Source organism: Musa acuminata, chromosome BXJ3-9 (genome assembly GCF_036884655.1).
Source record: "Musa acuminata AAA Group cultivar baxijiao chromosome BXJ3-9, Cavendish_Baxijiao_AAA, whole genome shotgun sequence".
In the NCBI taxonomy this organism is placed as follows: domain Eukaryota; kingdom Viridiplantae; phylum Streptophyta; class Magnoliopsida; order Zingiberales; family Musaceae; genus Musa; species Musa acuminata.
The window spans coordinates 43,136,865-43,164,732 of NC_088357.1; the positions used below are offsets into that span (position 1 = coordinate 43,136,865).

Sequence of the window (27,868 nt, forward strand, 5' to 3'; positions counted from 1 at the left end):
CATCTAAATCCATAAATCAAAATATTTATTTTGTTCTATCATTAATATTTATTCAACTATAGAATGCATTTAATTCTCAGGTTTACAAAATAAATTTCCCCATTGTACAAAGCTAAAAAATGACATTTATAGCTCGAAAAGCAACGTAGTTACTGTACGTGCGAATTCACCACACGATAGCATGCGCCTCGCGTGTCCTCGACCGCCTGATCCGGCCGGTACCTTCATCACGATTCGTGGGCCCTTCGTGTTGGGCGGTGATCGACCACACGTTAGTTAGCATGCATTTATCGCACACTGACCTCGTCTTGTCATTGCTTGTCGTATGTTTTCACCGGTCATTTCATGTCTCCAATTGTTTCTTCGGCCACAAGTTGACGATGTCTTGGCATCAAAGAAAGAAAACTAAAAGAAGGGTTGAGTGGCTGAGTTAATAGTTTAGTTAGCCAATCTGTTCAAACATTACTACTCTCTCTCTCTCTCAATCACCATTATTAACAGAAGGAAGAAGTAAGGGATATATTTAAGAGATTTGTACTGAATCTTTTTTACTATTTATAACTTTGTTTTAATCCTTAATATTCCTTAAGTTACATATCTGCAAAATGATGGAATGACTCCAATACAGAGGCCAAAATCTACTGTTGTAATCAGAGATCTGCAGAGGAAGGCAGCTGGGTTTAGGTTATTTGGCCAGTGTTTCAGGTATGTTCTTGCTTTCCATCTAATCATCATGAGAATGCTTTTGTTAGAGTATCATCTCAAAGAGTTCCATTTTTGCATATGGAGGTAGGAGAGTTTCATCCATCTTTGTTGGAATCGAGGGTTGCAGATGCAGGCAATAGATGCATTTATGTATCTAATAATCATCAGAATGCTTTATATCTCAAATGGGGACATCTGCATATGGAGATAGGAGGGTTTCATCCATCTTTGGTTGAATCAAGGGGGGGGTCTGCTTGCCTGCAATCAGAATTGCCTATGTTGAATGGTTGCAGACTATGGTTAATGATGTAAGTAGCAGTTGGATGTCTGCAACATGTGAAGGAAAGGGAGGAGGGATATGTGCATCTCCTTTTTGGATTGTGACCTACCCTGCATGCCAGGCTTGTAGCATTTTAGATCACAAGTAATGTTGCAGTTTATAGGGGGTTTCATTACACAAGTAGAAGCTGTATAACTTGCAGTGACCAAACAACCCAAAATGAATATGGAGAATTTTCCGATCAACCTCGGATATCAGAGTCTGATTTCTTTTTTGTACATGTCGGAACTCTGGCTCGGTGAAAAATTGCTGTACATGAGATGCAATGATTTCATTTCCTGTATTGAGCTATTGGAGTTATCAATTGATTTTTCTGAGCTTCTTATTTGAAAGAAACACAACAATTTTGAGAGTGATCAGACCTCCAAATTCATTTCAAAAGAGATTATGTCTGCTAAAACAATCGACTATTAAGTCTTGACCTTTTCTTGGTTTGAAGGGCAATTTGGAGGAGCCTCCGTCAAAAAAGAGGAGAAATCAAGAAGGAGATACAGAAAAATCACACCTGCCTGAAATGTCTCAGATAACAGATAATAGAGAAAGTTACACAATCTTTAGTCTTAACTATTTAGGTATATTTATTGTACATAAGATCCGAAAAAAAAGGAAAAGATAGGAAGAAGGTGAGGGAACAGGACACACAAACAAATCTATCTTGACCTAGATATCTTACATTCTTGGTGTTGTCACGAGGCGGTATTGGTACTTAATAGGATATCTGCTTTCTTCGTGTCACAGGACTTTTGCATCGTATCACCAGCCTCCCTAGGCCTGGACCTGCAACTAGCTTTCTTTGCCATTTCTTCTCTACAAGCATATGCAGTTACAGGTAGTATAGTTCTCTTGAGCACATTAATTTCCTGCATCCAACAATGAGAGATTTTGGTGTCTATCAATTACATTTTAGATGGAAAAAAACTTTTCTTATCAAGCTATACCTCTAGCAGGACTGTTCTTTTCATCTCAGAAAATGCTCAATCTGCTTCCAGCCATTGATGATCCACTTGAGCTTTCGTATCCAGATGGTGTGGTTGAAGAGCCATTAATGATATCCTGAACATTAAGAAAGGAAAGAAGGATCATAGGGAGCCATCTATTTCTTGTTGGTCTGAAATTTTGGTGGAAGACAATCTTTTTCATGACATCTTGCATTACATATCATGATAATCTGATAATTGGACACAATCTCGATGACAATCAGAAGATCTAAACTTATCTTACTTCAGTTGATTATGCATGATGCTCAATTTTTTTGTATACGAGAAATTTAGAAGAGTCAAGAGAACAAGTGTTCTGCATGTCCATTTTATATATTTGTTTAGATCATGGTCCAAAAAATTATTGTATTTCTTCCTATTTGCTGATGTATTTGTTAAAGAACTGGAAATATACTTTCGGTTGGGATAGCATTATATGCATATAAAGTTGTGTGGCATGTAACCGATGCCACATTTTTTAGTATCCTTTGATCTAGTTAGAGTATTGTATTCAATGGATACTTCCTCAGCTTACTACATTCCTATATATCCACATGGTATGCTAGTGGAGTCTGATAATTGCTGCTCATTGTAACAGAGAAGAGTTGGAGAAAGACAAGAGCCATACTTGTGTAGAAACTGGGGTGTGCATGAGTGAGGGGTGCGGGTTGCTCCCAAACACAAAGTACTGCATGTTCTCCTCAGCAAGATCTCTAAGTCTGTCAAGTTCTGGCAGTATGACCATTGCAAGATCTGGTCGATCCTTCCGTCTGAGCTCTGCACACTTCAGTGCCAACTTGGCTAACCTTAATGCTTCCTCAACTGGCCAATCTGGTACTGATTGGTCCAACATCTCTGTGAACGTTCCTCTCTCAATTGCACGCTCCATATAGTGTGCCAACCCCATGGGAGATTTGCTAGTGATAATTTGCAACAATATGATTCCAAGAGAGTATATATCAGACTTTACACCGAGCATGCCAGTTTGCTGATACTCCGGGTCGATATAGCAGAATGTGCCAGCAGTGGCTGTCATGCAATACTGGGTGGTATGGTCTGCTGCAGTTGGTGGAACCAACCGGGCAAGTCCAACATCGCTGATCTTGCTGACGTAATTCCTGTCAAGGAGGATGTTGGCAGGCTTAAGGTCTCTGTGAACCAGTGGCTCTGGTTTAGTCTGGTGTAGAAAGAGGAGGCCTGTGCCAATCTCTGCAGCAATCCGGAACCTATGCTGCCAAGGAATGGGTGGTGTATTCCCTCGCCTGAATAAGCAATCTTCCAAGCTTCCATTTGCCATGTACTCATACACAAGGCAGCCATGTTCTGGGCAAGCGCCCAGCAGTAGAACCATATTTGGATGTCGGATGCAGCATAATATTTCAACCTGTGTATGGGAGATGATACAATAAAAATGTTACACATATACACCTATATGACTCGATGTGCTAATTGCTGCATTTTGCATAGATAGTGCTTGCTCTGAATGTATGTGTAAATTGTAAATTTTCAGAGTTCTGATAGTTTGAAGCATTGTTGTATGTGTTTCATACCTCTCGCTGAAACTGCGTTCTGCCTTGGGCAGCATCTGGACGCAGAACCTTAATGGCAACGGGCGTATGATCCAGATAACCTCTGTAAACAGGTCCATAACCACCTTCTCCAATTTTCCTGTCCTGTGCATAATGGTCAGTGGCTACTTCTATCTCCTCTATTGTGTACTTCCTATAACTGAGACTTGTATGTGACAGTGCTTCAAAATCATTCTTCTCAGTCTCTGCAATCACCTCTCCTCTGATGTTCTTTTGTGATTTTGACACTGCAATTTTTCTGGATGCTTCGGCAGTCTCTCTTTGTGCAAAAACATTAGCCGCTTCTTTCACCAGTTGAGCTTCTTCTAATCTTGGCTCGTCCTCCATCTTCCAGCGTTGCAGCTCCATTGCCTGCAGCAAAGGCATCGTCTGAAAACAAGTTCAATCTTTGTGACAGCAATGGATAAATTACCTTCTGTTTAGCTGTCAGTGCTTCTCTGCGTGCTGTGCTGTACATGTCCATGGTTTGCTTGAGTTCTAATCTCAGCCTGTTCAGCTTAGCTTCAACATCTTCCTGAAATTTCAAAGGTAATATTCACATTCTGCTATGGCATTGGTTAGTGGTTTCTTATATACCAGTGATTGTGAAAACTTGAAAGCTGGCCTTGGCTTTGCTTTACTTCTCTTTTTCTTTACTATCCCATGTAGTCAAACTCACCTTAGGCTGAGATGATAGACTCTCACTAGATAGGGAAGCGACCTCATTTCCAGATGAGCATGATGATTCAGAATTGCAATCATAGGTGTCTGAAATGTTTGACAATCTTGGAGGATAGGAGCGGGCATTGGCAAGTGATTTATCGCCATCAATCATCATCTCTCCATTAGATTTTTTGGTTGAAACACATGTTCCCCTAGTAAAAGGTGACCTAATTGAGGCATTAAGCCTAATGTTCAGCATTGGAGGGTAAATTTCATATGCAATTTTTTCTTGATTTATGGAAATTCTTACTTGATCGATTCATCCTCTCTTTGCAGATTCCGTGGAGCAAATGCAGCTTCACTTGGCATTAGGAAATTCCGATCTTCAGGAACAGAAGTAGCAAAAAACTTGTGTTAACAGGGGAAAAGAAGAGACTGCAATGGTACCTATACTGATGGCAACACAGACCTTTCATGTCATTCTTGTGACTATGGTCCAGTGAGTCAGGTCTAACACTTGAAAGGCCTTGGATTTGCTTCTGGAGAAGAGAGAAGGCTGGAGCTGGCCGGACGGCATTCTTCACGGAGGATACCTTCCCCTTATGGATGAGGTAGACAGTACAGAAATCAGGCACACCTTTGTAGATATTGGTACTGATGTCTGAGTTTCTGAATGATCTGAGGAAAATATGACAGAGTTGGTGTTGAAAGACATATTTTTCAGCCCAAACAGATTTCGACTTTAGTTGTAGAAGTGCTCAAGTGATTTAAGATCACCTGACAAATCCACCTCTTGATGATGATGAACCAACCACTAGCTTTTCAATTGCAGCATCAGCAACGAACCCTATGATCGCTTTGGCAACATCAGTGTCTTCAAGTATGACATCTTTGTTATATACCTGTTGAGGAATACTCAAATTCGATATCCGTAAGTTAGTGCATGAATTGGGTGATCAGCTGGAATCTGTTCAAAGAAGGAAGCAGAAGAAGAAATTGTCCATGCTGTGGATTTTCTCGAGTCGGTGACAATGTCAACTACCCTTCACCAGGGCTTCCTCAATGAGGTATAATGGTATATCACTAGACTCTTAGCATTATCCTAGTTTGTAGAGGAACACTGTCTGATCTTAAGATATTGCTACAGCCACAGGAGATAAGATATAACCATATCTATTGCTCAATTTATCGTTTGCTAAGGAAGAAACAACCAATCCTTCACCATTTGTGGGTGTGTGGAAATGATCTAAACATATCTGATGTTGAAAATTCTTTAATATAACCTCACGGTATCTTAATTGATCCTTTTTCTATTGCTGGCCAGGAAAGGACCAGCAGGTTCATCATCATTTGTGGGGCTATGGAAGTGGTCTTAACATTGAAATTTTTGGATGTAACCGCAAGGTATCTTCATCGATCCTAAACTCATCACCTTCTCGAAAAGGAACAGCAGATTCGTCACCACATTCGAAAAAGGGAGTCATTATGCATCACCGAGCAGGTATCACCAAGCCTCAGACACAATTATTCAAACAGGTAATCTGCTATGTCTAAGATGATCATGGCTTTCAATGGCCTCTGTTAATTTTCTTGTACTCACATCAATAATTGAACAGTAGATTGGTCGAAGTAATCACTAGATTGAAATTTACTATGTTAAACTCTAAAATGAAAGCAAAGATGACTCACATCCTTTCTTGTGCAAAAGCATCGAAAAGGGACAAAAACGTCCCTTGCATCATCTCCATACCCCGCTGCAATGCATCAAAAAGAGAAGGGAGAGTCGTTACAACAAAGATTTCATGAAGACAAGGCTGGATCAAACGAGAACCAGGGGCAAGTCCGCTTACACTTGGTGTTGACATGGATGAGGGTGAGGGTTTGGCCTTTGGTGACAACATTGTCCAGAGCCCATCTGAAGGCAGCGTGGCTGCTCTTGTCCCTGTCGACGGCCACTGCTACCAGTTGGCGTGCTTGGCCATCCGACTGCTCTTTCTGTGACATGACTCTCTGCATTGCTTGGAATCGGCCATTCTCCATCATGTCAGGAGCAAGATGATGAGCCGCATCATGGACAGCAGAAAGAAGAGAGAGCTTACCACCACAGTGCAGCCCCTCTCCTTCGTTCCTTCGGTCCTTGGGTTCCTTCTCTTTCTCTCTCTAGCAGATAGCGTATGCTCTTTTTCTTGGTAATTCCTCTCTCTCTCTCTCTCTCTCTATGAGTATATGTTGAATGCCTCTTCTTTATATCAGTTGAGGCTCTGCGTGGATGTGGCTGTCGGTTTTCTGTTGCAGCCATGCACGTACTGCGATGTATCCATGCTGTCATGCAGAGTTGGCTGGTGCTGTTTCGGCTTCTGCATCGTTTTGGACTGTTACGATTGCGTGGCGTGGGACATTTCCCTTAACAAAATGACAGCAAACAAAGCCGAGGGTTAATTAAGATATACAATATTTTTTAAAATGTTAATTAATACAATCGGTAATGATATAGATTATTGTTAGTAATATTTTGAAATCAAATCCCACCTTAACTTTAAGATAAAATAGTAGATATAAAATCACACATGTATTATCGTAATATATTATACAGCAAAGTGACATATTTTGGGAGAGTCGTAGTCTTACATATTATTTATATTATTTTTTTATGATAATATATGATTAATTATAGATTTTTTTAATTAGTTATATTTAGTATTTAGTTATTCTTATTGGGATCACTATACTAATGAAAATGAAATATTTAATTCTATTTCTCCTTACACAATTGACTCTATTGACGAAAATACAATAGGCTTTACCATTAAATATATGCTGACTTTACCTCACTTCGGTTTACCACTTAGCACGTGGAGTATTTTCGTCAGCAAAATTAATAACGTGAAAAGAAACATAGTTAAATGTTCACTTTCATAAGTATATGGATCATAATATAATTTTTAAAAATATAATTATCAAAATACTAAAGTTAACTAATTACATGATATAATTTATAATTAATCTAATATTCTACTAATGTGAGGTATGAAAAGAATTAAAATAAATAATCTTATGTCTAAGTAGTTAGAGAAGCAATTTTTATTTTTTATTTTTGACTCAAATCATAGTCTCGTATGTGGGAAGGGAATAGCCTTATTATTGTACAAAATCTTATCCTTAAAAATATAATTATAAAATTTGGATCAAATTTGCTGAGTGCATCGCAATTCAGTTCATCAAAGGATATTTGTATCTATATATATATATATATATATATATATATATATATATATGTGTTACTATCACACCCTTTAACTTTCTATTCCACTATTATCATTATGTTTCATTTATTACAATGATGGCTTATCATAATTAGAGGAGAATAATATAATTATTATATCTGTGATATTATGATGGATAAGTAACCCGTCAAATTAACGAGCTTGAATCATTTAATTAAAATGTTGAAACTCAAATTAATGATTTTATCTATTTTAATATGAGATTAAATCGGGTGTGTTACAAGTAGCTGAGGCATTCATTAATGAAAAATTATGAAATGTTTTGCATATTTACATTTTGTAAACATGGAGAATTTGGTTGGTAGTTCAAATATTTCATCCTTTGACCCAAAATAGCTTTAGGCACTTTAGCAAATTAGCTCTATAGTCCATTACTCCACTATGTCCTAATTAATTCATAATTATTAGAAATAATTTTAAATTGTTATTATTATTTTGATTGAATCAAAGATTTCCATGTGTATATGGCTTGAGACACATCAGTTTAATCCCCCACAGGACAATTGGTTGTTTATGAGATAAGAAGGAACATAATATTATTTATGTTGGCTTAAAATTTTTTTCTCAAAAAAAATATATGTCATGCTACTATATCTATCGAGATAATCATATGAACTAGTGAATCAAATTACAAATAGTTTTAATATGATTTAAAGATTTATTTTATCTATTTCATAACCGCGACAAAAAGGGATACATGTTAAATTATGATTTTAATTAGAAGAAAATTTTCAACAGACCTATTCATTATAGAGGTGAATGGTGTGTATCACATGAGATTTGCTTTTCTTGTTGATTTATACTTATTATATATATAAAAAAATTTAAATGAGTTATTCATGAAATTTTATTAGTAAATATCTTATGAAGAGAATGAATCTTTTCATGGATGAATCAAGAACTGAAGGAGGAGGAAATCAGTCATTAGTCTAAGCTAACATGTTCAATTTCATCAAGTTCTATGAATTTACACACTCCACACTCTCAAGAAGTATCTGCAAGAACACCATTCCCCAAAACCTGCCTTCCAATGTCTCAAATCGCATGATTCACGTTGACTTCCTGTATATAGCCTTCCCCCAGCGACTTCTGCAGTTGCTTGGAGGAGGAGTCTTCGTCCTCAGCCATTGCCTTACATGAAAACCCTTCATTCACTCTCCTTTTATCTCTTCGATCTTTTCCAGCACTGTCATCAGCTCCCACCTGCTCTCATCATCGGTTTCGCAGCAGGCCATTGCTATCTGCAGCAGCTTCAACATCTCCCCTTCGTTGTTCTCGGTCCCCTTCATGTTCTTGTCGAACACTGGGCTTGCCCGTTCTTCACTGGCGATTCTGCTTACCCAGCTCGCCAAGTCCCCCGCGCCTGCTTTCCCCTGGGTCAGATGATTGGCCGGGAACTCACCTGTTAGTATCTCGAGCATTAGTATCCCGAAGCACCACACGTCGCTCTTCTTGGAAGGCTTGCCATGGCGGGCGCACTCCGGGGACTTGTAGGCCACCATGACCTTGGAAGCGGTTGCCTTGTTCATCACCGGCACGAGGGCGTAGTCCGCGAGGAGGGGCGCGAGTGACTGGTCGAGCAGCACGTTGGAGGACTTCAAGTGGCCATGGGGAACGGTCAGCATCGGGAGCTCCTCGTAGAGGTAAGCGAGGCCTCTTGCTACGCCTTTAACTATGTTCAAGCGCGTCGGCCAATCGAGCGGTGACTCCGTCGAGCCGCGGTTTCCTGGACGTGGAGTTGCAAGGCAGTTTATGATCGTACTTCGCGAGAAAAGAGCTTGGGATTTCTGATGGCATTCAGATCATGGCGTTTACCATGCAGCATGTGAGCCAAGCTTCCCTTGGGGACGAACTCGGTTATCAGCAGCTTCTCCTCCTTCCTGTAGTAGTAGGCCACCAGAGGCAGGAGGTTTGGGTGCGACAACCTCCCCAGCCTCCTCATGTGCTCTTGGAAGTCTTCCCTTCCCACACCATTCATCTCCTTGAACCTCTTCACGACCACCGCAGGGGCGTCGACCAGGGTGGCCTTGTAGGAAGACCCGAAATTTCCGCTGCCAAGGACTTCGGCTGAAGCCTTGAGCAAATCCTGCATGTCGAACTTCTTCCTTCCCTCCGCAACGAACGTCAACTTCCCTTGCTCCTTCTTCGGCACCTTCTTCTTTTCCCCATCGTGATCTGCTGATCCTTTCTCCACACTGGCTGCCTCCAAATCCTCGATCCTTTTGGATTTACCGGGTTGAAGCTTGTCCGTTGTAGTCTTTCCTTTTGGGGCGCGGCGTCGAAGGAGGAAACCAATCAGTCCGATGAGTAGCGTCAGGATTTTAACTGCTATCAGTATGATGCCGACAAGAAGAGCAGGCGCGAGCTTCTTCGATGGTGTGCATGAGACCCCGAGTGGTGCTCCACAAAGGTTCTTGTTGCCTGTTTAGTCGAAACAGAGTTACCTAAGGATCTGTTTTGTGATGGATATGGGAAGAAATCGAAGACTAACCTTCGAACAGACTTGCACTCATATTGCTGAGCCTCTCCGGGATCGGCCCCTCGAGATTGTTGTAGGAGACGTTCACCATGCGCAGCTCCGGCTGTCGGAGATCCGGCAGCTTCCCCTCGAACTTGTTGCCATCGAGTCCCACCTCCATGAGCTTGGTTGGCACCGTCAAAGAGCTCGGGATCCGCCCGGATAAGTTGTTGTGCGACAGCCACACCTTCTTGAGCGCCCGCATTGCCGAGAACATGCCGTCCGGTATCTCACCGGAGAACCGGTTCATCGACAGGTATATGGACTTCAACGCGGGCAACTTCGTGAAGTCCGGTACCGGTCCCTCGAAGCTGTTGTTGCTGAAGCTGAGCGAGCGGAGGCCCAGCAACCCGGTGAGGATCTCGAGATCCAACTTGCCCGACAAGCCCATGTTCTCCAGCTGCAGCGTCGACACATTTCCATTCTCGCAGTAGACGCCGGTCCACGCGGAGACGTTCTGGTCCATGCATGGTCCCTTGCCGCCGGCCCAGCTGGAAAGAGCAGCGTCGCCTCCGCCGGAGGACAGCGTCGCCCTGAACTGGAGTAGGACGCGGCCGTCGTCCGACATGGCCACGGAGTATCCCCACAGCGTGAAGGACAAGAGGAACGTGAGGAGCTGCAGAGGCCATGAATCCGCCATGGCTGCGGCACCCGGGCTATCTGGACGTCGAACTTGAGACGGTGCGGATTGGGGTGGGTGGATTGCTGGGGGTTTTGAGGACATGGTTGTGGGTAGGAGAGGCTGGTTTGAGCTGTTCACAGAGATGTCCGTGGCTGGACCCGCGGTCAACACTCTCTAATTGGCAGGGCGTGTTGGGACCCATTAATAGCACATAGGCCCCGCGTAAAACAAGGGGGTGTTGACCTGGAGGTCTGCCGCTTCTCCGATTCACGCGTGTCTTTGCTGGGCTGGTAATATTGACGGAAAGCAACACGGCTAACCATCCGAATCCAAACTCGAACCCAAACCCGATCCAATCAGGCCATGTACGGTCGTGTGTAACTGGAGGCATCACCGGGCCACCACGTCAAAGGTCCAAATAACAAGAAAGGTAAAGTAGCGGGTCTATCGTACGAAGGTAACCATAAATAACAAGCCTAATGCATCCACTCCACGCCGCGCCCACGTGACCGTACCTGTCGCGGTCTCCGGCGTCCCCCGTCTGGTAAAAACGCACCCTGAATCACTTAACTAAACGTTCGTCGAATACAAAGCGGCCACGCAAAACAATTCGAGTGGGGCCACCTATTCAGCCAATGACAACTTGGCTAATCGCTCCCTCTTTGCATGTGGCGCATGCGAACGCGTACTCGAACGATTCCGACTACTGCTCCCCCGTGCTTCCGCATTTGGAATTTCGAATCGACGCAGCCCAAAAGCGCGAAAATGTTCACGAGCAATAACTGTCTAAACTCTTAAGATCATTACCCAGTTTTATACCAAATTTTCTATTGGCAAAAATGGTGGCCCCATGATCGTTTCACACGATTCCATAGCCTTTTTTCTAAAGAAAAAGCAGGTAAATTGTCCGGGTAAATATGTTTCTCGATATTCCCTACACTTCATTCTCTCTCCCTCACTGCCATCCCGTCAAGCTTTTGTTTCTCTCGATGTCTACGCTTATCTTAAGATGGGCCAATTCGAATTCTCTCTCTCTCTCTCCGATTCCGCATCTCCTCCTCCTTGGAATTGATCATAACTCGCTCCTCTTGTTGCATTCCCGTCTTCCTTTTCTCTTTTGCCTTTTGCAGCGAAGAGTTCTGAGTAAAGATGGTTGATGTCTCGTGCATCATTACTCCCTCTTTCTTCTCGTTCCATTTACCTGTTCCGATGGCCTCTCGGTGCTGAGATTTGTCGCCAGGATCGGGATCCAAGTCTACTGTGAACTGGATTCATGGCGATGAGGTCCGCTGCGGCGCATCCCAAGGCCAAGACCAGGCCCGGCGGGGGGAAGATGCCAACGGCACAGCAGGCCATCTTCGAGATGAAGCAGCGGGTGGTCCTTGCGCTGAACAAGCTCGCTGACCGCGACACGCACCGGATCGGCGTCGAGGAGCTCGAGCGGGCCGCCGAGGGCCTGGCCCCCGACATGGTCTCCCCGTTCCTGTCGTGCGTCGCCGAGACCGACGCCGACCAGAAGAGCGGCGTCCGCAGGGAGTGCGTGCGGGTGATGGGCGCTTTGGCGCGGTCCCACGGCGGTCTCTTGGCTATTCATCTCGGGAAGATGGTCGGTTCCATCGTCAAGCGGCTCAAGGACACGGACTCGGTCGTTCGGGACGCCTGCGTCGAGACGTGCGGCGTTCTGGCGAGCAGCGTAAGGGACGGTGGCGGGGCGACGTTCGTGGCGCTGGCCAGGCCGCTTTTCGAAGCGCTGGGGGAGCAGAACCGGTATGTGCAGGTGGGCGCGGCGTTGTGCTTGGCGAGGGTTATCGACGAGGCCAGCGACACTCCGCAATCCATTCTGCCTCAGATGCTCGCGCGTGTTATCAAGTTGTTGAAGAATCAGCACTTCATGGCGAAGCCGGCCATCATCGAGTTGATCCGAAGCATCATACAGGTTTAAATTGTTTACCTTAGTGAATGGGATTTGTGCAGTTCAAGTTTTGGTTCTTCTCCTTATGGCTGCTTAGAGAATGTGAATTGGTACTTCCATTACATTTGATGATGTTTCCTAAAATGCCATTTCATTCTATCAAGTGTTACGATGAAGTTTGTGTTAGGTAAAGTAGAAGAACTTTTTTTTGTGCAAATAGGAAATAATCCTATTCGCATCAGTGCGAACCAAGAGATCTAAGTCTGGAGGAAATGAATTCCTCCATAGATCAAAAAGTGCGCAGCTAGATCCATTGGATGTCAGGATTTTCTTCCATAACCTTCTAATGGTTGATAGGAGTAATTGATATTGTTCTTCTTAATATAATCATTTTGATGCACTGGAACTGACTTCTAAAGTTCAACAGATGTTGGGAATCACCTAATTGTTCCTGGGAGATGAGATATTTTGATTTATAGGAATGACTTGCTAAAAGATCCATTTTTACATCCAGTACTGTGAATTCTTACAATTAAGTGCAATTCTCAATGTAAAAGGGATAGATTTAGTCCAGTGCTAGTATTAGTTTTATGAAGTGGCATATTCTTCTTTATTCTCCAGTTCCTTGCTTTACCGTCTAGTGGTATATCTTCCAGAATACTTTTCTTGCTCTGTTCATTTGTTTGACATGAATGTTTCCCACCTTATGCTACCAGGCAGGATGTGCTCTGGCCGAGCATGCTTTGTCTGCAGCTGTTAACAGCATTCTGGAAGCCCTCAAAAGTAATGATTGGGCAACACGCAAAGCTGCATCTGTGGCGTTGGCTGGTATTGCTGTAAACCCTGGATCTTCTATGGCACCATTGAAAAGTACTTGCATCCGTTCACTTGAATCCTGCCGATTTGACAAGGTTGGTTCCTGCTTACTGGTTTGAGATGAACCGAATATTTGGTTTGTGTACATGTAATCAAACTTTTCTTTTGTAGGTGAAACCTGTGAGGGACTCTATCTTGCATGCTATACAGTGTTGGAGAGCTCTTCCGGGGACTGGTTCTCCTGAACCTTCAGAAGTTGGATCATCCACAAAAGGTTCTAGTGCACAACTGCTTCTAAGAACCTCATTAAGTGCCCTTTCATGCCATGATATGTGATGCTTTTGATTTCTTTAGCCTAGTGGTTTACTATTTCTTCATCTGCACTAATTGGTTGAAATCCTCTTTCTGTTGACACATACTGAAAATTCAATTGTAGACTTCTTTCTGGACAAGAATAAATAGTACTAATTGAAATGTGTTAAAGATTTTTACTGTGTGAAATCGACAGATATTTCTTAATACTTCATATCAAGAATTAGGAGTTCAAAACTTCTCATGATGATTGCTGTCTCCGAGTTCTTATGTACTGACTGTGCTACCTGAGTTCTTCTGGGTATGCTTGTCTGCATTTATCTCTTATCAACCAACATGATTCCTACAACTTCTTGCTCTAATGATTGCCATTTCTGATGTGCCTTTCTCATATCTTAGCAATTTTTTCTTTAGGATGCATGAGCACTTACATATAACATCTAAATTTGCGTTGTCAGATCATTGCTACTGATACTAGTGTTTTATATGCACACAACAGAAAATTTTGGTGGAGACTTGAATGATGTCACTAGTGCTAGTGATAGTGGCTGGAGAGACACATTTGTTAGGAAAATAGGCCCTGTTCCTTGTCCAAGTGGCAGCTCCACCTGTTCTACACAGAAAAGAGCTCCTTTATCTGCCAGGAAACTATGTACAAATAATGCACCTACTCATCAGCACCTGAAGCCAAGTGATTGGCACATTGAGATATCAGTCCCGAAGTCTCGTGCTATGCCACTAATTGCTACCGATTGTAGAGAATCTGAGACGAGTTGTGCAAGCAGTGCTTTTGAAAGAAGGGTGGTAAATACAGCTGGGGTTGAAGACATAAATTTTGGTTACAGCCCGGATCACAAGCCAGATTACTCCTCTGTATCAGATTTAGCTAGTGGCAGCTATGAGATAAAGCATGCAACTACATCTAATGATGGTCCTAGGGATAATGATTCAACAAATATTACAGGACGCAACAATTCTGTCATTGAGGACAGTGGACCTGAATGCCTTCGGACTCAGGAGCGGAAGAGTCTGGACTCCACTGTTACAGACTTGTGTTCACACAGTATGCATGGATGTTGTCTGCATGCTGCAAATGAACTGGCAATCATCAAACAACAACTCTTACAAATTGAAACCAAACAATCAAACTTGCTGGATCTCTTACAGGTAATTTGTCTTGTGTATGCATCATAATGTACTTGAGCTTCAAAACTTGTTATATCTTCTAACAATTCTCTAAGACCTTTTTAGTTTTCATCTTTAATTGCTAAGAGGTATGAATTGATTGAACCTTGGATTAAGAATGAATATATAGCATATTAAATAGTTTTGTCCTTGAAATTAACTATTTGCTATAGAAAATAAGTCAGGTATAGGCAATTACTTTGTTTTTAATAGTGTTGTTGCTTGTAAGCTTTCCTTGATATTGCTAATTACGTCCATTTTCAGTTCTACTTTTGCATTACATATTCAATTTTAAAAGTTTAGTTAAAATCAGCCTACTGCACAAGGCTCCCGTAAGTATAGTGTTTTTCACAACTTCTGATAATTGGAATTAACTAGACCATAATGTTGGTAAACTTTCAGACTCTGATCCAGTGTGCATGGACCAATTTGTCATAATCATTTTGACAATAGCCAATTCTAGGCCCTTGATGTGCTGTTGAATTACAATTGTTCAATTTTATGCCCATGTGATATTTTTATGTATACATGCTAACATATTGGATCTGCCATCTTTCAGGTGTTCATGAGAAGCTCAATGGATAATGTCTCAAAACTACAGTCAAAGGTGAATGACTTGGAGCATGCTGTAGATACAATTACATATTCCGTTGTGGAATGTGAAAATTATTCTAGCATGGGTTGCTCGAAAATTTTAAAGAAAGTACAACCAGGTTCTTCTTCCCCTAAGCTTTCTGCAGTCACACCTAGGCCATTGGTGAGTGATAACTACAAGCAACAATCAACACTATCTTCAAAAAGCATGGAGATTTGGGGGGATAATCTGGCTTCATTTAGTAGATCAAGCACATCAGTCAAAGAGGGAGTAGAGAAAGATTCAACAGTTGGAGTACCAAAAAACCCAACAGGCGACAGCATGAATAATAATTCAGGAAGAAGCCTTCGATGTGTAAGAAGTCAAGAAAAAGATCCGAAAAATGCAAGTGCCAGGCTTAGTAACTTCAAAGATGTGACTGGATTTTGGAAACAAGTCAAGGAGTTTCTTAGCATGGGGAATGTGGAGTCAGCATATGTGGAGGCCATCCTTTCTGGAGATGATCTTAGTCTGGTCCAGCTTATGGATAGAACTGGTCCTGTTCTTGATAGATTGTCATGTGAGACAACTGATGAAGTACTTACCATTATGGCCACAAAATTTGTTGATCAAAGATTTCTGGAATTCGCAATTCCATGGTTGCAACAGGCAAGTTATCCATCCACGATTGCATCACTTTGCTTATCAGCTGATACATATGAAGTCTATGAAGTAGCCTGAGTGATTGTTGCGTTTAATTTGTTTGTAATTCACATAATACAATTGGTCCAAGTAACATTCTCTTTCTCAATGCTTTGTAGGTTGTTGATTTGAGCATGGCTAACGAACCAAGGCACCTTTTTCTTTCTACAAAAGCACAGATGGAATTCCTGTTTGCATTACAGGAAGCAGCAATAAGAGAGTTTACAGATCCAGTGGTGAGAATGTCCATAACACGATTTGGAGCGAGATTAGGCCAATTATGGCATGTGGCTCCATGCAGGTAGCTACAGATTCAGCCTAAACTTTCTCAAACTCATTGCTTTCAATACTCTAAATCATATTTTTATATGCAAGAACTAATGGTTGAATTAACTTTTTCACCAACAACTAGTTGACTTGTTAGATATTGCTTGACCTTTTGCTTTGCTATATAATGAATCCAGATAATTTGAATCTTCTCTTAGGCTATTAAACAATAATTGAACTTTATTGTTCCTAAGATGAAACGATAATTCTACTTCTTTAGGTGCCTTTTCCCACAATCTTTTGCATACTCAAAAAATTTATGCTAACCATAAGTGGCACATGGTCCATTGGATAACGGTACTGCCAAGGGACTTCTGAAGGTATTAAGATGCAATTCTTTCTGGAATGGCCTTCAAACAAACAGCTTTTTCATTGAGAAATATGAACAAAGCACTTGATTTTCATTGGTTGACACCATATTTGCTGTCTTCTGGTGCAAATTTACTTGTCTGGAGCCTCACACTTTTCAATGTTAATGTGTCTCTGATTTTGGATGCTAAACATGTACTATGGTCAGATATCATTCATCAATGATGGCCAACACCATCATAATATAATATGGGAATTGTGCTTATCCATGTTCCTATTGCTGTATTGTTGCAGGAAAGCTCTCCCACCAAGAGGATCACAAGGGAACAAGAAACATGCTTTCTAGTTCAGGAATGACATCTATTTTGCGTTTATGTTAAATTTCCGAAAATCACCTTCTGTAACATTTGGAACATGATACGTTCTCTTGCAAATGGATCCCCTTATGTTCTCACTAATTTGTCTCCAGATCTGAAAACATGCGATGGTTATTTCTTTCATTTTCGTGAGCAGGAGAGCTAGCAAGAACTCAGATAAAAAGAGAAGATTTTGGAAGGAATCCCACTGAGGTGAAAAATGGCAAATTGTACCTCTAATTTTTCGTGGCTAAATGGTTTATTGAGGAGCATGATTACCTTGAAGTTCAACAGCTACATATCTTTGTGACATACTACCTTGTACGGCTCATCTGTTTTGAGTAGTGTATTCTGCAGATTCTGAAATAACACAGGATTAAATTATATTCTATGAACTCTGAAAGTGGGGATGGAGGCTCACAATCAAACAAGACAAACTGCAGTTTGTTGTAATTTATTGAGAATCACAACGTTGTGAAATTCCTGTAGCTCACAATGTCCATCTTATTGGTGATTTCTGCAATGCCATTGTAAAATATATGCAAGGCTTAGAACAACAGGATAGTTCAACTAGTTGTAATTTTCCATCAGAACTTTCATGTGTGACTTAAATATTGTTATTCTCCCATATATTTAAAGATTAGATTTTACAAATACAAAAGGTTTCCTTTAGCAAATGGCACAAACATATGGTCTTCAACTTCTATGTTGATCTGTTCATGTATGCAGCTTCACATAAAGGCAGAGTGTGCAGCTATATGGTAATCTTTTAAATGTCAGATTGCAACCTTTTTTTGTTTTGATTGGTGATTGACTATGGATGAGGAGGGCCTTCTAAGGAGATAGAGTTGATGTAGGCATAGTTGATGAGGACATGGAAGAAATCTGCTTCCCATTTGAACACTTGACTGTAAAGGTATATATGCAGAAGAAGTTTTGACAGAGAGGAAGAAGAGAAGATGTTCAAACATCCATGATAAAACAGGAAGATATATATATATATATATATATATATATATATATATATACTTTTACATAGAGTATACATATATATATACATATACAAATACATATATACATATATACATATACATACACATACATACATATACATACATATACATACATACATATACATACACATATATACACATATACATACATATACATATATATACATATATACATATACATATACATATATATACATATATATACATATATATACATATATATACATATATATACATATATATACATATATATATATATATATATATATATATATATATACATATCCATTCAAAAAAGCTCTGGCCAACCAATTCTAGCAGTAATTAGTTATCTAAAGTACTCGTTAATATTCTTAGTATCATAATGAACACATAAAGGGTATTAAAACTAATCTATGTGTAACCATCAGTCGAGATGCAAGTATATGCAAGTTTTTGAATTCTGTAAGGGTAAATTTCTTTACCAAAAATTCAGAGATACAAATATGAAAACAGTCAAGAAGGGAAATATTCTTTTAATTGTCTTTATTATTTTGAGAATTTTGATCATGTTCTGTGAGTTGTAGCATAACTTTGTTATCAATGGAAATCAATGCATTATTAGTTTGATTATGATGATTTAGGGCAGCAATGCATGTTTTAGTTGTCCTCTGACTATGAACCGCGATGCATAAGAAACACTCATAAGAAACACTCGAACCTTGCAGTATTCCACAGAACCACATTTTGGGAAGGCACAAAAGAGGCCAGTCTCAGAATCATAACACAGATCATGTTCATGAATTCACCATTACCTGGCAGTGCCTACTGTGGACAAGCAACAGTTGAGAACCAACCAATATAGGTGGGATAGCAGCAGTAGCAGTAGCAGTAGCAGCAGCCAAAATCTATAAAGCAGCAGTAAATTCAATTGTTAGAAGAAACTTAATCTCCTGACAGAATCCTAAGTAGGAATAGAAACTCCAAGCAATCGATCCAAGTCAATGTACCAGCCATCTGACTTCTCAGCATCAATGGATCTGACGGGGATCGAAAAGAGTGTCCCTGTTTTGCAGCTGAACCCCCTGGGGATGGTTGTCATCTCTATGCATGGTAAATGGAAGCAGTTGAGCTTGCTGAGCCAGAGACTGTCCGGGAAAAAATTGACCTGAGGAGTTCAATGTAGGCATCATGGGCTCCGCTGTGCTGTGGTGGTTAGTGTCAAGAAACTCGACGATGGACGATGGTTGTCCAGGGTCAGGAGAACCCCATGCGTTGGTTGACAGAAGAGAGAGAGCACGCCGAAGATCTGGTGCTCCGTCGAAGTTCGAAGCTCCGGCAGATGCCTCTGAACCTGGAAAAGAGAACATACATATGTTACCAAAACTATTGATAACATAAAGGATGGCTGCATTCTCAATGGTGTTCGTTATTTTGTAGAGAGATGATTTTTGTTGTTGTTCAGTAACTGCAGCCAGAAGCATGAGTTTTCCATCTGTGATTGGCCGATGAAAATAGGTAGCAGCTGCCTGAAGGAAGATCACGATGACAGCTAAACATGTGCCAGATATAGAACCAGTATTATCTGGACCATCTAAATGTAATGTTTTTTAGGCTTGAAATTACATGGATTACCAGAAACTTCAAGACATTCCTTGATACGTAATTTCTAATAAATCGTGGTCCTGTTACCATTATATCGAGAACTTTGACGCTCGTGTAAACCATAAAATCTAGAATAACATTACGCATACTTCATGTCAACTTTAATGAACCATGAAACAGTCATCTGACAGGCTTAGCACATAGCAAACAGATATGCAAATGAAACTAGATGGAGCAGGTTTGTCCCCATGTACATGTTTTAAAGGTTCCTGCACTTGATTCATTCTGGACACCACGACTACACCCATTCCATGGGTCATGAAATCTCATAGAACAATGCTCAAGTCTTCAAGAAAAGATGATCAATAACTTACTGAGAAAAAGCTAGCGAAATTATCCTACTCTATTTATAAGATAGTTGTGATTCAAGTGTATCGTCTTATCCTAGTGAATTTAAGAAAGAAAAAAATTGTGATTCTTTTTTGATGGAGTGATCCTCAAATAGATGCAGCCAAAATAATCAAATAGCAGAGGTAATACTGTTTCCATGATATAGACACCGGATGCTCGTCGCCTAGCAATTCCAAGGTGATGCCAAGGACAATGACAGGCTTGTTAGGGTCTTCGTTGTTGATTTATAAACAGACATGACTACTAGAATAACTACATACTTTTAAACTTAGTTAGGTAACATCTCCCACTATGACATGAATTTGCGATGCTTGAAAAATTATCTATCCAACAAACATTCAATTAAAAGGAACATTAATAAGAAAAGAGAGCAATTAAAATGCACCATATTCTGTTTATTTTAAAAGGGAAAAGACTTGATCTCCTAACAAAATGGTCAGTTTATGAAAACTAGCTGACCTCATGCAGAACAAGTCACCACAGACAATCAAATTGATATGACCAAATCAAGACAGAAAAAAACCAACAAATCATGGTGATATATTTCTGAAGATCCTACTAAATCAAAACATATCCAAAGCTGAAAAATCTTAAAAGTGTCACAAGAGGTATACTATTTCATGTCAACTTGGTTTTTGAAGAAGTTAGAGGCAGAAGGGTTACACAGTATACAGTGTATCATGCATCACATTGCTGCAAAGTCTTACCCAGACACTATTAAGATGTCTAGATTTTTCAAAAAAGAAAAACTCAAGAACAAAGACACATGTAATGTTTCTTCTGCATTTATGTATTTTCATCTATCCATAAGTTTGGCAATAGTGAAAATGGAAACAAGTATTGAACAGCCACATTTGGGAGATATGGATTTCAATTTTGAGAAGAACAATTCAAAACATAGAGAACCATCCATATACCACTGGGCAAAAGCAACAAATAAATGGAGCTCTCGAACTAATAGCTTGCATGAATACATCACTTACCTTGATTGAGTACTTCGGCAGCAGTGCCTTTGAGTGGTAAGAGCTTGTCCACATCATGATAAAGTGTGAAAAATCCATTTGATAGCTGGGTGTTTGGCAAAGGCAACTGCTCATCAATGCCGAGTTCTTTTGTTGATTTCACCCATGGGCCTCTCATTTGTGTTTGCTTGTCATTTTGTGAGCCTTCAATTGTGGTGCTTGCCATGGATCTCATGTGACCAAACAGAGTTTTATTCCATAGCAAGTTCATATGATGTCTATCATCTGCAAAAGGCCGGTTAACTTTCAGCAGTGAGAAATGCAATATTATAAAAAAAAAATCATGTCATAAAATTATCAAGTATCTCATTACAACATCAACAAAGCAGCAAGTCTTAACAAGTATCTCATTGTTCTTTGGATATAGTATACGAAAAATTAACAACAGCAGAATGAAGTTTAAGCAAGATAAGTATTGCTAGAGTATAGTTCTTTGGATATGGTATCTCATTTATCATAGCTAGAAGTGAACCATAAAATGAAAAGATTGAACAATCTGTGTAAAAATATAAGTATTGCTTTTAGGCTTTTAGTCACCTGAGGTAAAGTGGCACAGTGGAAATCTGCATAGTCATATTCTTAGGGCACCTTTTGATTGCAACTTATGCTTCCATTTTGATCACTTTCATAATTAAGTTTTCTTAATCTTTTAAAAGGGCTAAGGACGAGGATGTACAACCGAGTGCTGTCAACAGTCATATAAACACTACAAGATCAACTCAGAAAAGGAAAAGGCGAAGGACAAGATTGTGTTTCAAATATATGTTTTCCGGTTATAGTGGACCATCACCATTTCAGGAGCAGCAAAGAGGAACATTAAGGATAGTTTTGTAAGCCACTGCTACAAAAAAAAAAAAAAAAGCAGCAATGCAACATCAAGATTGTCTTGCAAGGTTAACTTGCTAAGGGAGACACATGAAGTAGCAGGGATATCATAATCAATCTCATAAAAGCATATGTAGTGCTCCATTTAGGTTATAGCAGTGGAGTTTACTCAGGATGATAAAGATAGGTAACAGGTACATTACGATCCCATTTTATGTGAGAAAACAATGTCTGTAAACAGCATAGCCCGAACTGCGCTTCTTCACTTATTCCATATGGATAACAAAAGATCAAAAGCAAAAAAAAGTGAAGTTAGAATTCATTTATACCATAAAATGAAGATGAAAAATCTGTTGAATTGAATGTGATTAAGTTAGGCCGTGGCTTGCGACGTCGTGCATTATGATCAGACAAACGTCTACGGCAGCTTCGCTTTTTCTGATCAAACTCGGACAACTCATGGAACCTTAAACATGAACAAACCAGACCATGCAAGATAAGGGATGACTGCAGCATAATGATTGGTTAAATATTCAACAATTCAGATGTAAGTAATATTAGCAAGGATGACACGTATAGAAATAACTCTATTTCTTGGAAAAGCATAATAAATTGTTTACTCCCAAGTAACCTGCTACATTGCTGGCAAAACCTGCGCTCCTGGCCGGCGACGATAACCTTGGGGCATTTGGAATGGGTTACACAGACCCTGTGTTTCCGGTGATAGTCCTTGGCTTCACTGAGATCAACATTACAACCTTCAACTTGGCAGAAGGTACTCTGTGCACTCTGATGAGTCACTCTCGACTTCTTAGCCAGAGCAGTCGCCGCCGATGCAGAATCCAACGACGAAAAAGGATTCTTCGCATTACTCTCAGCTGAAACATCCTCAAAGTAGGTCCTCTTCCCAAGCTTTAGCCCTATCTGCGATTCCTCCAATCCAGCGGCCAGCACCGCAACTGGGGGACAATCAGACTCCTGTAAAAATCTGTTCTTGTCATGATTCCTTGGATTCGCGACAAACTCCGGTTCCTTTCCCGCTTTGGATGAGGAATCAAAGGAAGCAGAGATGGTGCTCTTGGATGAGGAACCATTCCCCAGTTCTGAGCCAGAGGAAACGCCGCCGCCGCCGCCGCCGGCGGACAGCTTGCAGTTCCCTCCAAATGGCGCGTGGTTGTCCCAATCCCACAGCAAGGAAGCGTTCGCGTTCCAGTCCATCATCAAAGATCGCATGCGCTTTTGACCAACGGAGATCAAAAAATCAAGTGGTAAAAATCAGATTTTTCATGCACTGATACCCAAAAAAAAAAAAAAAAATCAGATTTTCATGTACTATCATCACCCAAAAGTAATCAAGAACCAAGAGATTTCATGTACCGCCCTCCCCACAGGAAACCAAGAATCAAGATTTCGTGTACTATTCCCCAGTAGGGCTATCGAGCATCAAGATCTCACGGACCTAAAGCGGGTGCGATAGAAACCAAGAGATGATAACCCACAAGAAGGAAAGGTAGTCAGTCAGGATACCTGTATTATTGATGCCAATCAGAGCCAAACTCCCAGGTCAAAAGGCCAAGGGGAGGGCTTGGGGGGACTTCAATCCATGGTGGGGGAGTAAACTATTGCAGCAGGGACAGTGGCAGGCTCAAGCACATCCCACCTCCATCCCTCTCAACACCCACACCTCCTCCTACTCATCCAACCCATGGTCACAGCAGGAGCCAGCCATGAAGCAAGTGGGATGTTGCTATCCATTCAATGACAAGTGAGCCATTGCTATCTCTATTGATTGCCCCTCGCTTTATATGTCCCTGTTACCTCTGCACTGTAACACTGTGCAACAGTAATCACCAACATTTGTCACCCTTCATGTCTCATCCTTACATGAACAATTTTCACTGCTTTTACTACACTGTGTTGATCTGTAGACAGGTCAGGAAACAGTGTGAAGGTGACTGGGTAGAGAGAGTTGGAGGTGGCATTGGTTTGCTGAATCTAATCAAAGCATAGTACATGGTTAAAAATGTGTCTCTCCCCCCCCCCTCCTGGGTGTAGCAGCCAAACCACATGCATTCCTGACACAGACAGTGGCAAAGCTTCATGAAGTGACTGCTCTGTTGCATCCATCTCAGGGCACTTGTCCAGAAAAACCAAGCCAAAGTTTTTGGAATTCTCACCTTTCACTCTCTAGGATTGCCTTTTGCTAAGGCATACCATATCAACAATATTTTGAGCTCAATACAATGTTTATATGACATGATTACCTATATCTACAAGCATGTGCTGAGTCATGAGCATCATGATTACCTATATATGGATAAAGAATTGGTTCAAAAGAAAAATTACAATTTCTAAGTATGAACTATCTTGAAAACATGGGAGTCTTTTTTGGCCAACTGTGTTATATTTTAACCAAGTTTCTGATTTTTAATGTATATTTATATATGTAAATATACTTAGTTTTTAAGCCTGACCCTCTTAATGAACCACCTGAGAAAGTACAAGCAGCCCCCAACCCCTGTATTCAACCCAAGTAAACAATAATTCTATAAGCACAAAAAACATAACAAAATACTAGCAAAGATAAAGTGACTGGAATGGAGATGAATGACAATGATACTCATGTGATGTTGGTCCCAGTGTCTTGGACTTCAGGGTTGAAAATAAATATTAACCATCATGAATGCATGATGAGAAAATAATTTTGATCCATTCAAACACATAAGAGAAACAAGAGAACCAGAAAATTTGTGTAAAATATTTACAACAGCCATCTTCAGTTGGATTTGACTCAATATAAGTAACAATATTAAGTTGCTGGCACTGACTTGAAATCCCAAAATGGCCTTTTCAATTAGTACTTGGTGAAGAACTGAACTGGGTAGTATCTTGGAGCTTCATGACTTTACTTTTTCCCTCAGAAAGGGAGGTACAAAAGATGAGTGAGAAAAAAAATCTAATACTGAACTCACAGTTCAAGAGGGAAGAATCATTTTGGCAATAGAGATAGAGTCATGATATTGTTGATGATGATGATGATGAACAACAACAACACAGACTAGAACAGCCACTGAAGCAAAGGAAGCTTTTGAGCAAGAGCCCCCTGGAATTCTGGTGCTTTTCCTCAGCAAACTTTGTGGGAAAGTGAATCCTTTTGTTGCACCTTTTAACCTTTTTGTTTGCCTCTCATTAAGTTCCTCCTCGAAGGTCACCTGCCCCACCCTAATGCAGCTGAACCATGCATGGCTTGAAATGACCTGCAGTTGTATATTGCCACTACAATGATCATACTCAATCATGGAGGAAATGCAGCCAAAATTAGTGAGACAGTAATGATTGCTACCCATTATTTATTGTAGGAGCCAAAATATACAGCTTGTTGTAAACAGTCTGCTATGATGGCAAATGTTCATCATATCTGTTTTTTTTGTATGCAAACCAGTAGCTGAACTGACCTTTTTTTTTTCCTTCAAAAAAATAAATGATAAAGATGAAATTTAATCTCAGAATCATACTACTGTTAATAATGGTAAAAAAATTTTTACCAATCAAAATAATTGATGTCTTCAAAAATTATCAAATGAGGTTTTAAACCATAATCTCTAATAAGTAGATTTAGTACATCATGATGATGAGACTAATATGTTAGGTGTAATCAAAGTCATAATGTTAGTCTTTTCATTAACCATTTATATTGGTGTCTATCACTGCAAAAGATTAAAAAGGAATTGTTATTAGGTGTAAGTGGTCCTGAGCTAAATTGGTACAAGGACCATTCTGCATTAAACTTACAGATTAAAAGCAAAATGAAAAGTAGCATCCAGGTAAGGAGCTACACAATTCTTGTTTGAGGTGAAGGTAGGAAACATCTCTGTGGCAGTAGAAATGCCACTATCTCAATGTCCAAAAACAATAAAAGCCACTCTGTCCTTTGGTGTCAATTGCAGATTTTTAGGCGCCCAGCTTCTTCCTTTTCTCTTGTTCAGTCAGTCTCTCAGTTCAATTATTTTGGCAGGATCCTGCAAGTAGATTAGATGCAGAAGAAAAGGACCTGCTCTTTGGTAAAGATCACTGTTTAACTGGACTAGGTCGTCCCTGAAACTTATGTTTGCCTCTCACAGATCTAAAATGTGGAACTCATGTGAATTCCACCAAAATCAAGTCTAAAAGAGATAGCATCATCCCAGAAAAGGTTCTTAATTGCAAAGCAGATGCCGTAAGAAGAGTGAAGGTTCATATTCGATACCTTCACCCTGGAGATAGAAGCTTATTATCAAAGTAGATGTTTTAGGGAGGAACAATGGTTTGGCTAAAGATAATGTTAGCTCAAAATGATCTCAGTTGCAGCTTGATGTGGATTTTTAGGTTCATTTCTTTTCTTTCTACAAACTATTGGATTCAGCTCTGTACTGAATGAAAGGGAACATTTCTTATCTGTGCATAGCAGTAACCTGATTTGTCATTTCCAAGCTGCACATTTCATAACAATGTGACAAGCCTAAATGGACTTTCTTGCTTACAGGATCTTCTGTCAACTTGAAAATGAGAGAGAGAGAGAGAGAGAGAGAGAGAGAGAGAGAGAGAGATGTGCAGCATGTGTGACTCTTAACATCAAAATCACAGGCAGTGGTTTTAAGAAGGAAAGACTATGGGCATAGTTCTGAGTTCCCACAGATCTGGCCTCAACTTCAGCAGTTGTGGTGTTCCTCAGCAGTGGGAGGAGATCCATCTTGAATTTGACAGCAGCAGAAGCATGAAAACTGTGATTTAATGTTGAGGAGACTTGTCTGCATCTTCTGACCACCCATTCCTTTTAGGCAATGCATCATGCATGGATCCAAATCAAAGGAAAACTGTTGAAAGGGAGGCTTCATTTTTGAGATCCAATTGCCACAGTATCATTTCCTCTTGTGCAATCACCATTCATCAAGGGAGATCAGAAAATATATATGTATATATATATATGTATATATATGTATATATATATATGTATATATATGTATATATATATATATATATATGTATAACTACATACAGATCAAACTGTTTACTCCAACAAAACCCATGCTGCATCTCTAAGTAATATTCTATTTAGTGAATTGACAACCTCAGTACTAAAAGTTGGAAGTTGATCCATTTTCCCAAGAATTCAGAAAATAGAAAACGAAAAAGGCATAGAATTTGCCTTGCCAATTCATTTGCTCTGGTTTTGCAATCAGAGGAACAATTATATTTCTGGAAAATACAGAGTAAGACTGATTATATGAGAGCCGACCTAACATTTGGGTCCGGTGAGAGGGCTCGAGTAGGAAAGGGCTACCCGTAGACGGAGTCAGAGGACTCGTCACGACGTGGAGCCACCACTGGGCTACGCCTCACATGCACTATGCTAGGATCTGATCTAGGTTATGTTAGGATTTGACGAGGACGTCAAACCTTTGAGCAGGGGTGATTGTAACACCCCTGATTAGTCCCACGTCGAAAGTGGACAAGATTAAGATTGACTTATAAGGGTCTGATGAGTATACTACTATCAACTTCAGCTTAAGTATTTTGGTCAGTGATTTAGACCAAATAAAGTTGGTAGGCTAGTTAGCCCATGAGTTATAACATATTAACATTTTAATAAATACAGGCACCACTCTCATATTAAAGGGGACAGGGGACAGCAGCAGCCATTCCTTCCTTCAGAAATCAATGACGAAACAAGAAAGAAATGTATGGCTCAGTTCAAGACATGGATGCCTTCAGCTGCATCTTTAGGTGACAAGACCATGTTGCTTTTGCCTCTGAAAATAATCAAGCTGGATTCAGAAGTTTAACCATGAGTGTATATATAAATC

General features: G+C 40.3%; 4 protein-coding genes and 1 long non-coding RNA gene across 7 annotated transcripts; 2 read left to right on the forward strand and 3 right to left on the reverse strand.

Moving 5' to 3' along the window:
* The first annotated feature begins 396 nt into the window (after window positions 1–396).
* LOC108951262 (uncharacterized) lies at window positions 397–6,127 on the forward strand. The gene is made up of 9 exons (XR_010501232.1): window positions 397–510; window positions 629–705; window positions 790–1,874; window positions 2,621–3,507; window positions 3,605–3,707; window positions 3,946–4,139; window positions 4,590–5,320; window positions 5,578–5,789; window positions 5,962–6,127. It is a non-coding gene; the product is annotated as an uncharacterized LOC108951262 (long non-coding RNA).
* LOC135649319 (U-box domain-containing protein 35-like) lies at window positions 1,767–6,344 on the reverse strand. Its single transcript, XM_065167558.1, has 11 exons — window positions 6,104–6,344; window positions 5,943–6,007; window positions 5,031–5,155; window positions 4,723–4,931; window positions 4,564–4,636; window positions 4,270–4,480; window positions 4,024–4,125; window positions 3,573–3,962; window positions 2,651–3,406; window positions 1,984–2,098; window positions 1,767–1,905 (listed from the first exon to the last, which is right to left on the reverse strand). The coding sequence occupies exons 1-10, from the start codon at window positions 6,294–6,296 to the stop codon at window positions 2,009–2,011; spliced, it is 2,214 nt and encodes a 737-aa protein (XP_065023630.1). The 5' UTR covers window positions 6,297–6,344; the 3' UTR covers window positions 1,767–1,905; window positions 1,984–2,008.
* A 2,203-nt stretch (window positions 6,345–8,547) lies between these two features.
* LOC103998971 (pollen receptor-like kinase 4) lies at window positions 8,548–10,689 on the reverse strand. Its single transcript, XM_009420602.2, has 3 exons — window positions 10,029–10,689; window positions 9,353–9,958; window positions 8,548–9,263 (listed from the first exon to the last, which is right to left on the reverse strand). Exons 1-3 carry the CDS (start codon window positions 10,621–10,623, stop codon window positions 8,689–8,691), a joined length of 1,776 nt encoding a protein of 591 aa, XP_009418877.2. The 5' UTR covers window positions 10,624–10,689; the 3' UTR covers window positions 8,548–8,688.
* A 1,007-nt stretch (window positions 10,690–11,696) lies between these two features.
* Window positions 11,697–17,561, forward strand: LOC135649795 (TORTIFOLIA1-like protein 2). Its single transcript, XM_065168612.1, has 7 exons — window positions 11,697–12,613; window positions 13,306–13,500; window positions 13,577–13,679; window positions 14,217–14,884; window positions 15,462–16,145; window positions 16,298–16,479; window positions 17,109–17,561. The coding sequence occupies exons 1-7, from the start codon at window positions 11,951–11,953 to the stop codon at window positions 17,158–17,160; spliced, it is 2,547 nt and encodes an 848-aa protein (XP_065024684.1). The 5' UTR covers window positions 11,697–11,950; the 3' UTR covers window positions 17,161–17,561.
* Window positions 17,562–18,867: 1,306 nt separating this feature from the next.
* Window positions 18,868–23,933, reverse strand: LOC135584911 (squamosa promoter-binding-like protein 12). 3 transcript variants are annotated; one of them, XM_065168615.1, is made up of 6 exons: window positions 23,553–23,933; window positions 22,657–23,261; window positions 22,355–22,491; window positions 21,162–21,425; window positions 19,173–19,516; window positions 18,868–19,070 (listed from the first exon to the last, which is right to left on the reverse strand). In XM_065168615.1, the coding sequence occupies exons 2-5, from the start codon at window positions 23,256–23,258 to the stop codon at window positions 19,194–19,196; spliced, it is 1,326 nt and encodes a 441-aa protein (XP_065024687.1). In that variant the 5' UTR covers window positions 23,259–23,261; window positions 23,553–23,933; the 3' UTR covers window positions 18,868–19,070; window positions 19,173–19,193. The 3 variants fall into 3 exon arrangements, with proteins under 3 accessions (XP_065024687.1, XP_065024686.1, XP_065024685.1); XM_065168614.1 differs by lacking the exon at window positions 23,553–23,933 and adding an exon at window positions 23,403–23,545; XM_065168613.1 differs by lacking the exon at window positions 23,553–23,933 and adding an exon at window positions 23,368–23,512.
* Window positions 23,934–27,868: the final 3,935 nt, after the last annotated feature.

Excerpts from the sequence above, each read along its gene's own strand:
- LOC135649319 (XM_065167558.1), bottom strand. The coding sequence starts at position 6,296 with ATGATGGAGAATGGCCGATTCCAAGCAATGCAGAGAGTCATGTCACAG. Across the intron at positions 6,008-6,103 it reads CATCCATGTCAACACCAAGT|CGGGGTATGGAGATGATGCA; the intron begins GTAAGCGGACTT and ends GATGCATTGCAG. Across the intron at positions 2,099-2,650 it reads ACACCCCAGTTTCTACACAA|GATATCATTAATGGCTCTTC; the intron begins GTATGGCTCTTG and ends CTTAATGTTCAG.
- LOC103998971 (XM_009420602.2), bottom strand. The coding sequence starts at position 10,623 with ATGTCGGACGACGGCCGCGTCCTACTCCAGTTCAGGGCGACGCTGTCC. Across the intron at positions 9,959-10,028 it reads GAGTGCAAGTCTGTTCGAAG|GCAACAAGAACCTTTGTGGA; the intron begins GTTAGTCTTCGA and ends TCGACTAAACAG. Across the intron at positions 9,264-9,352 it reads CTTGGCTCACATGCTGCATG|GAAACCGCGGCTCGACGGAG; the intron begins GTAAACGCCATG and ends CTCCACGTCCAG.
- LOC135649795 (XM_065168612.1), top strand. The coding sequence starts at position 11,951 with ATGGCGATGAGGTCCGCTGCGGCGCATCCCAAGGCCAAGACCAGGCCC. Across the intron at positions 14,885-15,461 it reads ACTTGCTGGATCTCTTACAG|GTGTTCATGAGAAGCTCAAT; the intron begins GTAATTTGTCTT and ends GCCATCTTTCAG. Across the intron at positions 16,480-17,108 it reads TGGCATGTGGCTCCATGCAG|GAAAGCTCTCCCACCAAGAG; the intron begins GTAGCTACAGAT and ends GTATTGTTGCAG.
- LOC135584911 (XM_065168615.1), bottom strand. The coding sequence starts at position 23,258 with ATGCGATCTTTGATGATGGACTGGAACGCGAACGCTTCCTTGCTGTGG. Across the intron at positions 22,492-22,656 it reads TTTTGCCAGCAATGTAGCAG|GTTCCATGAGTTGTCCGAGT; the intron begins GTTACTTGGGAG and ends TTCATGTTTAAG. Across the intron at positions 21,426-22,354 it reads TTTTTCATCTTCATTTTATG|ATGATAGACATCATATGAAC; the intron begins GTATAAATGAAT and ends GGCCTTTTGCAG.